At 43.0% G+C, this 12800-nt stretch overlaps 1 protein-coding gene across 3 annotated transcripts in view; it reads right to left on the bottom strand.

Annotated features, from left to right (window-relative positions):
• LOC103181490 (DDRGK domain-containing protein 1) overlaps positions 1-12380 on the bottom strand; it is a 34740-nt gene extending 22360 nt beyond the window's left edge. Inside the window, exon 1 of one of the 3 annotated variants that reach the window (XM_007898008.2) lies at positions 12235-12380. In XM_007898008.2, coding sequence (XP_007896199.1) covers positions 12235-12322 — 88 coding nt within the window. In that variant the 5' untranslated portion in view covers positions 12323-12380. Of the gene's footprint in view, positions 1-8859; positions 9063-11723; positions 11750-12234 lie in introns of those variants that run through there. The other 2 variants (XM_007898009.2, XM_007898010.2) reach the window with 2 other exon arrangements.
• Positions 12381-12800: the final 420 nt, after the last annotated feature.

Below are 12800 nucleotides of genomic sequence, written 5' to 3'. Positions count from 1 at the left end.
ACAGATCTTCGTCAGAACTCAACGACATCAATCTTTGGCTTGTAAGGTTAACAGGAATTAAGTGGGATATCCCCAGTGACTGATCTGCAATTTTGACTCCTAAATCTTGTAAGACATGCAAATGTAAATGTTGGTTCAAATATTTTGAAATAAGAGTGAGGGTAAATGTTACCCTAACATCTGGTACAATCTTTCTGATAACCTAACATTTGTTTCACAGCTACTAAACTACCAACCTCATGTCTGCTTCACACCCACAACGACGTCAGAAACTGAGTCTTCAACCAAATTTTTCATTTAGAAATCTGAATTTCAAACAAATACTTGCAATATGATGTTGGACACATTGCCCTTTAGAAAGTTAGGTGCAAATCATTCTGCATCATCCTGTTATTGGACTGGTGTAAATGATTACAGTACTGTGAAACTTTCTTTTGCACATGAAGCACATTATATTTTAGAATACAATACACTTGATATAACAATGTTACCAAACATCATATTTTGTCAACCATTCCTACAGACTGGCATTCAACTGATCATCTCCCTTTCCGACTTGGAAACAATGATTCAATTCAAAGCCCAAATTCAAAAAATGTCAGATTAGTTAATAATATTCCTTACATTTCATTTCATGTCCAAGGGCATCTCAAGCACTTTACAGGAGATACTGTAAAGTGTATTGCATATATTTGCAAGCATACAATTGGATATCACTAAGCAAGTACTGATTTATTTTTTTGATCCAGATGTTACAGCACAGTCTCAAAGGTTGCTGATTGAGTTAAGTTTGGATCGTATTTTCATCCGAAGGACAGCATCTCCAATAATGCAGTGCTCCCGCCAACAATGCATTGATGTGTTGTCTTAAGACTATGCAAGTTCCAAGTCCCAATGTGGGGCTTGAAACCACAACTTGCTAACTTGCAAATTATTTCGACCACAAAATATACAGTCAATTCACTTTACAATGGAGGAAGAGGGTGGGGGGAGAGGAAGTAGAATCAGGGAGGAGAAGCAAGGAACATAGAGGCCTGGGAGAGATAAATAACTTTGGAATAAAGAGTCGTCCATAAACAGGAAGGATCATTCAGCGAGAAGTGCAGACAACTGCAGTTTTAGAGTGATGTGTGTAAATGTACGGAGCGTGACATATAAAGTTGGTGAGCAGCAGGCGCAAGTTGCCAGACGGGATTATGATGCGTCAGATTTACCAGAATGGTACCAGGAATGAGGGACTTTCGTTATGTGGAGAGACGAGAGAATCTGGGATTGTTCTCCTCAGAGCAGAGAAGGTTAAAGAGAGATTTAATAGAAGTGTTCAAAATTGAGGGGTTTTGATAAGAGCAGATAAGGAGAAACTGAATCCACTGGCAGGTGGGTCGGTGACCAGGGGACATAGATTCAACATAATTGGCAAAAGAACCAGAGGGGAGATGAGGAGAATTTTGTTTACACAGAGAGTAGTTATGGTCTGGAATGCACTGCTTGAAAGGGCAGTGACAACAGTTTCCATAACAACATTCGAAAGGTAATTGGATAGGTACCTGAAGAGGAAAAAATTGCAAGGATATGGGGAAAGAGTGGGGGAGTGGGACTGATTGGAAAGATCTTCCAAAGAGCCGGCCCAGGCACGATGGGCCGAATGGCCTCCTTCTGTGCTGTAAGATTCTATGATTCAGTACATCCTATGAAGCACTTTGAGACATCTCAATGACGTGATAAGGCTCTATAGTGCAAGGTGTATAGCATTTCATTAGATAAGGAAAATGTTGCCCTTTTTTAAGTTAAAAATCGTGAGAGCTGCGCGGCTGGCCACACATATACTCTGTCAGTCATCTGTATTCTATTCACTAACCACGGCATTGCTCATTTCATTCTTCCTGGCCTTTGGTTGATGTACTTAATAACCATATATATATATGTATACATAGTATAGAGAGATAGACATATATAAAAAGGATTTTATCTCTGTTCCCATCCTTTTTTTTTGCGCTGTCGAGAACCACAGAGCGGGGCAAAACCTTGTGCAAGTTTCCTTCCCCACACGCCTCTGTTTACCTAAGCAGTAAGTAGGAACCCGGTTGTTGGTCGATTGGTGGATTGCTTTCCGGGGGTGATAAACCCTCAAAAAATTTTTTTTTTAATTTGGTCACTCAATCCACGACTGATTGCGAGACACTGTTGTGCGCAATTGGCCGCCTCATTTTGCCCACAAAATACCATCAATTCACTTTACAATATATCCTGTGAAGCTTTTTGAGACGACTCGAAGACGTGATGGGCGTTATATCAAATGCAAGGATTATTAATATATCAAATATAATAATTATTATTGTCCCTTTTTAGGTTACTTGTTTCATAAAATGTATTTGTACAAGATTAATACAGTATGATTGGGTAAATTAATAGTAATGAACTGGGTACTTGTATCAACAACAATAAAAAAATGAAATGTGCTGTCCAGCGCCTAGGACAGTCCCCTCGACATGAACAACAACAAAATTACATTTGTATAGCGCCTTTCACATTTGGAGGATGTCCCAAGGCGCTGGACAATCAGTGCTTCAGACCTGAGCGGAGGGTCAGGGTCGGGGAGGGTGAAAGGCACTATACAAATGTCATTTGTTGTTGTTGAAGCAATCATTGGTGCCCCATCAACAATCACAAAACCAAACTCATGGACAACATGCAAGTTCAGATATTTTGCAACGCCAGATAGAGATACATTTTAGGCTGTTAAAAATTACTAAAATAAGGAACATAATTCATTAGTTTCAGCTTTGTTACAAGTTTGTGCCTTCAGTAGGTGGCAATGACACATTCACAGATGTGGTCAGACACAGTGCAGATCAAACCACAAAACTTATTTTGTTCAATAATAGTTTCAAACAAAACTCTTGGTGCCTCTAGAGTAGTCACTGAACTAATTTTCTTCACGTATGAGAGTGCAGGGGCCTAATCGCACAAGGAATGAGGCTGGATTTTTTTAAATTAAAAAGTGTAAAAAATTATTTTAAAGCAGACAGATAGTAACCATATAAATATCAAGGTGCACTGACATCAGGCATGCATAAAATATTAACAACAAACTGCATTTATATAATAATAATAATCTTGTATTTGATCTAGCGCCTTATCAAGTCTTTGAGACATCTCAAAGCACTTCACACAATATATTATAAAGTGGATTGACCTTGTATTTAGTAGGCGAAATGCGGCAGCCAATTGCACACAGCAATGTCCCACAAGCATGGAGGGACCAAAAATGTTTTGAGGGATTATTACCCCTGTAAAGTGATCCACCAATCAACGAACAACTGGGTTCCTACCGTGTGGAGTAGGGAAGCTTGTCTAAGGTTTCGTCCCATCCTGGAATCGAACCCGGGTCCTCTCGCTTACGAGGCAAATGCTCTAATCACTACACTACGGGACTCCACATATTGCGTCTTTTATGTCGGGAAGAAATCCTAAGGTGTATTTCACAGAATATACTGTAAAGTGAATTGAATGTTTATTGTATGAGTGAAACCCACCTTATTCCGAGAGGTTCTCAAACTTTGTCAAAGTAAGCCCCATTAAGCTAAGAAAAACAACTGTACCTAGATTACCAAGATAACACAAAGAGCTGGAAATCCTACACTTTGCAAGTATACTAGTAATAAAGTAGAAGGACTTTGATCTATATAGTTATAATAAGTGTCAAAAGTACTAAGTTTATTTCATAAAGCACCTTTTGTGTTATTTCAAGTTCTGTTCAAAACGAGTAAAATAGCAGTAGCTAAAATAAAACTGCACAAACATTTTAGGAAATCATAACACCAAAGGATTACAGATTACGTCAGTTCACTGTTGTCACAGGGATTGTTGTGGTGGGGAGCGTTGTGGCAGGGTGTGGTGGTCGGGGGAGTGGCTTTGCCAGTCCAGTAAAACCCAGGATTGTTGGGAGGTATGCAATGGGTCCACCCCTGACACACGTCTCGCCTCCCCAGGGAGGCGAGCTAGAGAACCTCTGCTCTAGATCAAATGGTCATTCACCTATGATTGTGGGACCCTACTGTGTGCAAGTTAGTCACCGTGTTTTATTTCCATTGGTCAGGCAAAGTTGATCTGCTGACTGTCGGGAGCAAAGAGGAATCTGGCAAGAATAGCTGAATTCATTCTTGCGTCAGTAACCTTTCTGGGAGAAGGACACTGGCTGCAGAACTACAGGATAGTTGGACCTGATGGGAGGATGGAGCGAGGCCAGCTAGTGAAGAATGCACAAGACAAACGTCAAAGTAGTAAAAACATGGATAAGGGGTTCAATTACGAAGTGGGTAAGATAGGGGTATAGACTGGTAAGATCAGGGCACAGGCAGGCAACGTTGCATAGATGGAAAAAAGAAATTTTGACCAAGGTCAGATGTAGGTTTTGAAGTAGGGCTTGGAGGAGGCAACCAGAAAGCCAAGGTTACACTCTGGCTCAGTGATTCCAGTTCAGGCAACATTTTAAAATCTTTTTTGGGGGCCCTCTTCCATCCCCACCCTTCTTCAAAAACTTCTTTAAAAAACTTTAGCTTCTTTAAAAACGGATTCTTGTCAACTTTCCCAGTAAGTCAGATTCTTATTCTGAAACCACCCATTATGGTACAACAACATTACAGACAAATGAAACTCAAAAGCAGTTCTACCGAAACTATTGCTGCGTCAATTCTGAAACAGGAGACCAATTTGGTAAATTTCAGACAATCAAAGAGACTTGATTTGAGATTTGAAAGGCAATTATCCTTAATTAAGAAATCCTTTCAATGTCCATTGCAGCTTTCAAAATTTATCAAAGTAGAGTTATTATGCTGTAGTTTTAAGGCTGAAAGTAATAATAACCCTTACATTTGATATAGCGCCTTATCACATTTTCTAGACATCTCAAAGCGCTTCACAGAATATAATACAAAGTGAATTGACTGTATATTTTTGTGCAAGAAGATAAAATTACGAGCCCTGGGTTTTGTTTTTTCTGTACTTTTTCTCTTTCACCCACCGCTCCTCATATGTCACATGTAGTTTTTGTCAAACAGCTCCTTGCGAACAACAGCTCCCCAGAGAAAAAAATTTTCCCTCCCACCTTGCCATTTTACTGTCTAGACCCCCTTTCCTAAAAGTGCCAAATCATTTCTAGAGTGTGTTTCAACCCAACTCAAGTGTAGGCATGAACCTACACTTCAAACTGCAAACATCTCAATATCCACTGGCATTAACTTCAAAATCTAATATTCATCATAATAATCCTAGTATTTGATACATGTTTTACTACATCATTGAAACATCTCAAAACACTTATACAGTATTTTCTGTAAAGTGTAGTGACTGTGTGTTTCTTGGCCAATCCAACAACCAAAGCACTAGTTTTCTTCTCAAAGCACTTTACACTTGTTGCCATCAATTGATGTGACTTTTTATAGTCAAATGCAGGAAGCATTTTGCACACAATAGCCTCTCAAAGAACCATGAGGCTAATGACTGAAATATCTGTAAGATTGTTGGCTAAGAAACACTTCTTTTTTTGATAAGTGCCTTTAAATATGGGGCTTGATCCTACTATCTTCTGACCCAAAGGCGAGTGAGCTACCAGCTGAGCCAAGCTGTAAAGCAACATTGCTAATGTGGTGAATTCTTTCGAAAGGCGATTCTCATTGAAACCTAGAACTCACAGTCTAAGTTGATGCTCCAATGCAGTGCCAGGGTTGGGCAGCATCATCAGAGGTGCCATCTTCAGACGAGACATTAAACAGAGATCTTGGCTGCCTGTTTAGTTGGAGGTTAAAGATCCCATGGTACTATTCAAAAAGAGAAGGGAGGTTTCCCAGTAACCTGGCCAACAATCTCCCAAATAAAAGTAGCCACTCACTTCATGGAACTTTGTGGGCAAATTGGCTGCCACATTTGCCTTCAAAATACATGAACTCTCCACTTCACAGCAAAAAAAGGGCTTTGAGACATCTCAACAATGTGAATGTAAACATTTTTCTTCTTCATTATCATTAGGTTAATAAAGATACGTACAACAAAAATGTCTGAACCAGTGACACACTAAATCCATATCAGTGTTCACATCTGCCAGTACTTTCCACTGCCCCACAAACGTTAAGCATTAGAACCAAAGAAAACTAGCATTTAATAGACATAGTATTGGACGAATGTTTTTGGCATCAGCCAACATGGTACTATTGCAACAGAGTTTTTGAACAGGAATTGGTGCTGTCCAAAACTCTGTGAGGTTACAACAGGGTCAGACTGTAGGCGGATGGGAAGAGACAGCCAGGGATCCCACAACTTAGTCACACAGTAAACAACCCCAGACTAGTGAAAAGGTGATGATTGTGCCAGACTATCAGTGGGCAGCTTTAGTCCGCAGAACTCCACATCAAAAACAACAGCACTAGCAGTGAAAAGGTTCTTACGTTAGTTATTTTTATTACAAAGGCCAAGACAGCTAGTTTTCTCTGAGGTATTATGAAAGATATTATGTCAAGATTATTAATGATATGATCACATCACCCATTGTATGAACAATGTATACTGCAGCTTCATTAATCATCATTTTGCACACTTTTTAAAAATTCCCAAAATCAAACATTTTGTTTGGGAATTTTGCTTTTGCTACTCTGTATTTATAATAATGACGAACCACAAATGGAAACAGTGTTTTGATGACGCTTGAGAAATGACTTCAGACACTGTAAAGTTGGATTATTTTATGTTTCCCAATTATTCACCAGAATTGGTGTCATTATGACTCAGCAGCTGGTCTGTTTGCAAAAACTAGCACTTGTTAACGTAATGGATTAATGATGCAGCATGAGATACTTTTGCACTCTTCTATACTAATAAAAACGAAATGTCTGTCTGTGCATCTATCCACCAAGAACGCAATAACCGATTGACATAGAGACATGATTTATACCTCATCGGAAAGGTCTTGCATGGCGAGTGTCATGGGCATATTTTTGGGGTGGCGATCTCCTATCGTTGATGAACTATATTTAAAAAATGCTTTAAGTAAGCCCTAAAATATGAGGTAGGCTGCAACAAAATAGCAACAGAGGAAATCACATATTCTTCTAGAGAGATACATCTATACCAATATATTCTGCAACAAAGTAGTGCAGAGAAAAGTTATGAACTAAACAAGCTCATCACACATGTATGCACTCCATGGAGTCCTCCCAACACTACTCCTCCCAACAAGGAGTCCTCCCAACACTAGTCCTCCCAACAAGGAGTCCTCCCAACAAGGAGTCCTCCCAACAAGGAGTCCTCCCAACACTAGTCCTCCCAACAAGGAGTCCTCCCAACAAGGAGTCCTCCCAACAAGGAGTCCTCCCAACAAGGAGTCCTCCCAACAAGGAGTCCTCCCAACACTAGTCCTCCCAACAAGGAGTCCTCCCAACAAGGAGTCCTCCCAACACTAGTCCTCCAAATAAGGAGTCCTCCCAACACTAGTCCTCCAAACAAGGAGTCCTCCCAACAAGGAGTCCTCCCAACAAGGAGTCCTCCCAACAAGGAGTCCTCCCAACACTAGTCCTCCAACAGGTGTCCTAGCACAGGAGTCCTCCCAACAAGGAGTCCTCCCAACAAGGAGTCCTCCCAACACTAGTCCTCCAAACAAGGAGTCCTCCCAACACTAGTCCTCCAAACAAGGAGTCCTCCCAACAAGGAGTCCTCCCAACAAGGAGTCCTCCCAGCTGAGTGTAGATGAAGACAAAATGTCTGTCTGTGTATCTGTCTGTGTGTCAATCTTCATTCCAAATTGGATCCTTTGGTTGCAAGCGAAGCTGCAATGGGTACAGCTACTTAAAAATAAAAAGAGGTACGGCTTAGAGAAATAAGTAGTAAGATGTAGATTTTATTTCTCTTTTACTTCAGTAAATAGCATTTTCACTTTTGCATCAACAGGTTGTAGCTTAAGCCCAATGTTGAAATTCCCAGCGCACCCTACACTCCCAGCGCACCCTACACGCCCAGCGCACCCTACACTCCCAGCGCACCCTACACTCCCAGCGCACCCTACACTCCCAGCGCACCCTACACTCCTAGGGCAGGCCACGCTCCCATTCAGGCCACACTCAACAATGAAGCCATATATGAGTCATGTCCACATTTAGTAACCTGAGTTAAACTTTAGCAAGCAAAGGTTGCCTATTATAACTGGGGGACTTAATAATAATAACCCTTGCATTTCATATAGCGCCTTACCGTGTCTTCGAGATGTCTCAAAGCTCTTCACAGAATACACTGTAAAGTGACCCTGTGTGGGCGAAACGCAGCAGCCAATTGCGTACCGCAATGTCCCACAAACAGTCATGGATTGAAGTGACCAATTTATTATTATTTCTTGAAGGAATTATTACAGGAAAAGCAATCCACCAATCGACTAATCCCAGGTTCTGACTGACTGCTAGGTAACAGAGGCATGTCGACTAAGGAAACTTGGCCAACATTTCGCCCTGTCCCGGAATCAAACCTAAGTCGTCTCGCTTGCAAGGTGAGTGTTCTAACCACTGAGCTACAAGTCTCCACTTGCAGGGGATGTTATAGGAATGAGGGGATTTAGGATAGTGGTGAGGGAGCACAGTTCAAAAAAAGGATTTTTCCAATGCCCTAGCTAACAATCCTCCAGATTAAATTGGTGTTCACCTCTTGGCTGAATACAGGTTCCAGCTGTGCACAAATAGCTGTTTACCTACCAAAATATGTCAGTGTACTTGTTAGTAATTACTTGTGAAGTTCTTTGACATGTTTCAATATATAGTAATAACTATTAAAAATGCCAAATGCTTTCTTCTACCTCCAGAGCATTCCCTTCCCTCTCCTTACCTGATTACCATCACCAGTGTTAGCTCCAGGTACGATTTCTTCAAATACTCTCCTCAATCACCTCCTTGGCTGCACCCTTCATAAACTGCAACTCACCCAGAAATTTGCAGCCTAAATCTCTTCTCACACAACTATGACCTCTACCCCCTATCATCGCTGGGTCAAACGTTTGTGGGTTCAAGCCCTGCTATAGCTTTAAGTTGACAGCGGAGGCTGACACTTGAGTACCATAATGGGACACAGCTTTGTATTGTCAAAGTACAGGATGTCTACAATGTCCTGTTAGCTTTTTTCTCTTTCTCTACAGTGCACTGACTAACTACGAAACATGTGGAAGAATGAGATAATTGTATTTAGAAGTACTTAATTGTATTCAGTACAAGTGGTTAACTGCATTTAGATGTCCAGAGGATGGGTGTGTGTGAGTCCCATCATTTTCATGGCAGATAATGACCCGTCACCATGTTTGGTGCAACATCGTTTGCAACATGGATGGAGTGATGAGGAGAAATGCATCTCTGACAGCTCGTTTCAGTTCCTCCATAGTCTCATATCACTGTTTTGTAACGGGGAGGTGGGTGGGGGAGAGGACTTTGTGGACTATCCCTAGGCTGAGATGTTAGACTAAAGTCCTGCCAGCATGTTACTCTTGAAAAGAGAAGGGAGTTTCCTCCTGGTACCTTCCAGATAAATTCACTTCATGACTGTCATGGTTGGGCTTTGCTTTGTATAATTGGCTGTCATGTGTTCATCTACAAAAACATGTTTACAGCAAATTACTGCTGTAACGAGTCAGAGAAATTTCAACATTCGCGCACATTTATTTTATTATAATCGTGTTCACCCCCCATTCTAACTCATATGGCTGGTCTTCTTATTCTGGTTTACTGCTCTTTTATTATTACTATTCCCTTTATTCCATGATCATAAACAAATTATTTAGCCTTGTCCTCTGAAACTATTCCAAATTCACTTGTGTTTGCTTATTTTAAGAACCTCTTAAAAGCCATCCCCTTAACTGTGCCTGCCACCATCTATAATGTCCACTGCTTCTATAAAGTGTTTTGAGACATTGGTTTATAGTAATATTATTTGTATTAATGTAAGTTGTTACTCAATAACTGGAGACCATCAATTTAAGATTAGGAGGATCTTTTTGTTACCCACAGAGAGGTGTTAGGATGTCTCTCCAGGTGGGTGGTGAAGGCAGAATCCATATTAGCTCTCAAGAGAGAACAGGACAAATACAAAAACAGGAGAACTTTTCAGGGATTTGGGGAAAAGGCAACAATAACAAATTGCATTTATATATTTCGCGTTGGAAGGAAGTTCCAAGGCATAGATAAATGTGATTGATAGAGCCAGCACAGACACAATAGGTCAAATGGCCTTCTTCGGTGCAGTAAATTTGTATGGCGCTCCACATTATATATATATATATATATATACATAGTGTATGTATATATACATGCACAAACGTACCCTCTATAGAATGGGACCAAAACTGAAATGGGGTTCTCCATAATATAATAAAAACTTTACATTTGGTTTAGTACCTTTCACGTCAGGAGGACGTCCCAAAGTGCTTCAAGGGTAGGAAGTAAAGTACAGTAACTGTGTTTTGTGGGCAAACATGGCAGCTAATTTGTGCACAGCAATAACCTACAACCAAATAATAATAAATAGCTAAAAGAGCCAAAATAACTACAGAGGCTTCAACCTCAGGTCTCTTTACAAGACTACAAAACATCTATGAAGCAAAATTCTGAAATTCAGCAAACAAATCATAAAATGTATGTTACATAAATGTTACATTTTTGTAAGCCACTTCCAGGTGTTTATTTTCTATTACAGCTATCAAATATTTTTTTCTTAACAAAATAATTAATGGGCCAGCTGTGCAGAAAGCCACCAGAAATGCTGATATTTCCTGCTCTCGCTGGAAGTCGAGATTGGCATTCCAAAGCAGTGCTGGAGGGAGCGCAGTTGGAGGTAATGTCCTTCGAATGAGACATCAAATGTCTGCCTGTTTAAGTGGACATTAAAGATCCTATGACCCTACTTGAAAAGAGTTTCTCTCTCCCAGTGTCACGGCCAACAATTCCCCAGGTAAACTTGGTGGCTCACACCATGACCCTTGTGTATAAATTGGACTGCCACATTCGCCCCCAAATGTACTTTACAATCCCGTGAAGCACTTTGAGAAGTCCTTCCAACTTGAAAGGCCCCCTCCCTCCCTCCCCACTTTTAAATTCCACCTTAAGACCATCCTTTTTAATCGTGCTTAGTCATTTCTCCCCTCCCTCTCCCCCTGGCTCAGGGTCAGATTCTGCCACTGTTAAGAGCTGCGGGATGCAACCCGGCGTGAAGGGCTCTACATAAATGCACGATGTTGTTGTTGCTGAATGTCAACAAGACCAAGGCTCTCCTGATTGGCTCCCATCAACGCCTCTACACTTCAGGCACTGATAGCATCACCATCCAAGGACGCACACTCCACCTTACTGAGCCAGTCCTGAACCCTGACATCTTGTTTGACGCTCAACTATCCTTTCTACCCCAAATCAATGCCATCACCCGCTCTGCCTTCCCCCATCTCTGCAACATCGCCCGGCTCTGCCAATGTCTCACATTGCAGGCCGGCGAGACCCTCATACACGAATTGATAGCATCGAGGCTCGACTATGCAAACTCCCTGCTTGTCGGCCTCCCCAACTCCTCCCTCCATAGGCTGCAGGTCATCCAGAGCTCTGCAGCCCGTGTCCTCTCCTACACCAGACTCCGTGACCCTATCACCCCCGTCCTCGCCCGACTCCACTGCTTCCCATCACACAGAGGATACAGTTCAAGATCCTGGTCCTCACCTTCAAAGCCCTCCATGGCCTCGCTCCCCCCTACCTCTGCGACCTCCTAACCCCCTCCCACCCTGCCCGCTCCCCCCGCTCAGCGGGCTCCGGCCTGCCTCACATCCCCCGCCTGGCCCACCCCACCAATGGCGGGTGGGCCTTCTGCCACTCTGCCGCCACCCTCTGGACCCCCAGTCCCCCTCCGCCTCGCCCCCTCCGGTGCCACCTTCAAGCCCCGTCTCTGCAGCCGCCGATTTGACGGACAGTCAAACCGACCACTCAGCGCCGCCGCCGGCACAGAAAACCCCGCCCACCTGCGCGTCGCGTCACGTGACTGACCGCTGTGCGCCGGCGCGGTCCGTGACAGCCAGTGACTGATGGAGCGCAGCGCCCGCCTCTCGGGGGGGGGGAGGAGGGTGGAGCGGTGGGGGAGGGGGCGGGTGTCGCATTTTCCAGCCTCCGCGCTTCGAGCGCGGCCGTCTTCTTCTTTTTACATCACCGCTGTCATTCTTTCGAGGGGAATCGTTACCTTCTCGCACCTGACGCCTGATCCTGGACACGAATAAGATGAGAATCGCTATGGCGACGGCGGCCAGCACGTACAGCACGGGGTCCATGGTGACGCTGCCCGTCCTGGCCCTGCCGCTGACGTCATCACGCTGGTCTCCCCACCCCCCCCAAACAAACGGCGGCCGGGACCGCACCACCGATGGAGAGAGGGAGGGGGGGGAGTCCGCATACATATCTTTTAACATTTGCGCCAACTACGTCTAATTGTCTGCTCCCACCTGAAGTGGGAATGTTATCCCATATAACGTGTTAATGCGAGCAGGAGGTTCTTCTCGCTTTTTCCCTCCCCCACTTCTTATCCAGGATCTCAGTGGTAGCGCCTCTGAGCCTCGGCAGTGACGTGTTGTTGGGGGGCGGCGGGTCACAGCGCCACCTGCCGTCAGCAGTGATAATGGTGCCACAGTTCATCGCGATTACAGAATTCTTCTTAACCGCTTTGGGATGTCCTCCTGATGTGAAAATATACAAACGAAGGAACAAATGAATCGGATTTAGACAGCTCTTTTCACTTTGGGAGGACATATC

The sequence above is a fragment of the Callorhinchus milii genome, unplaced genomic scaffold, assembly GCF_018977255.1.
Source record: "Callorhinchus milii isolate IMCB2004 unplaced genomic scaffold, IMCB_Cmil_1.0 Scaffold1, whole genome shotgun sequence".
Classification (NCBI taxonomy): Eukaryota; Metazoa; Chordata; class Chondrichthyes; order Chimaeriformes; family Callorhinchidae; genus Callorhinchus; species Callorhinchus milii.
Note: the sequence above shows the minus strand (reverse complement) of the source record. Positions and strands in the feature narration are given on the sequence as shown.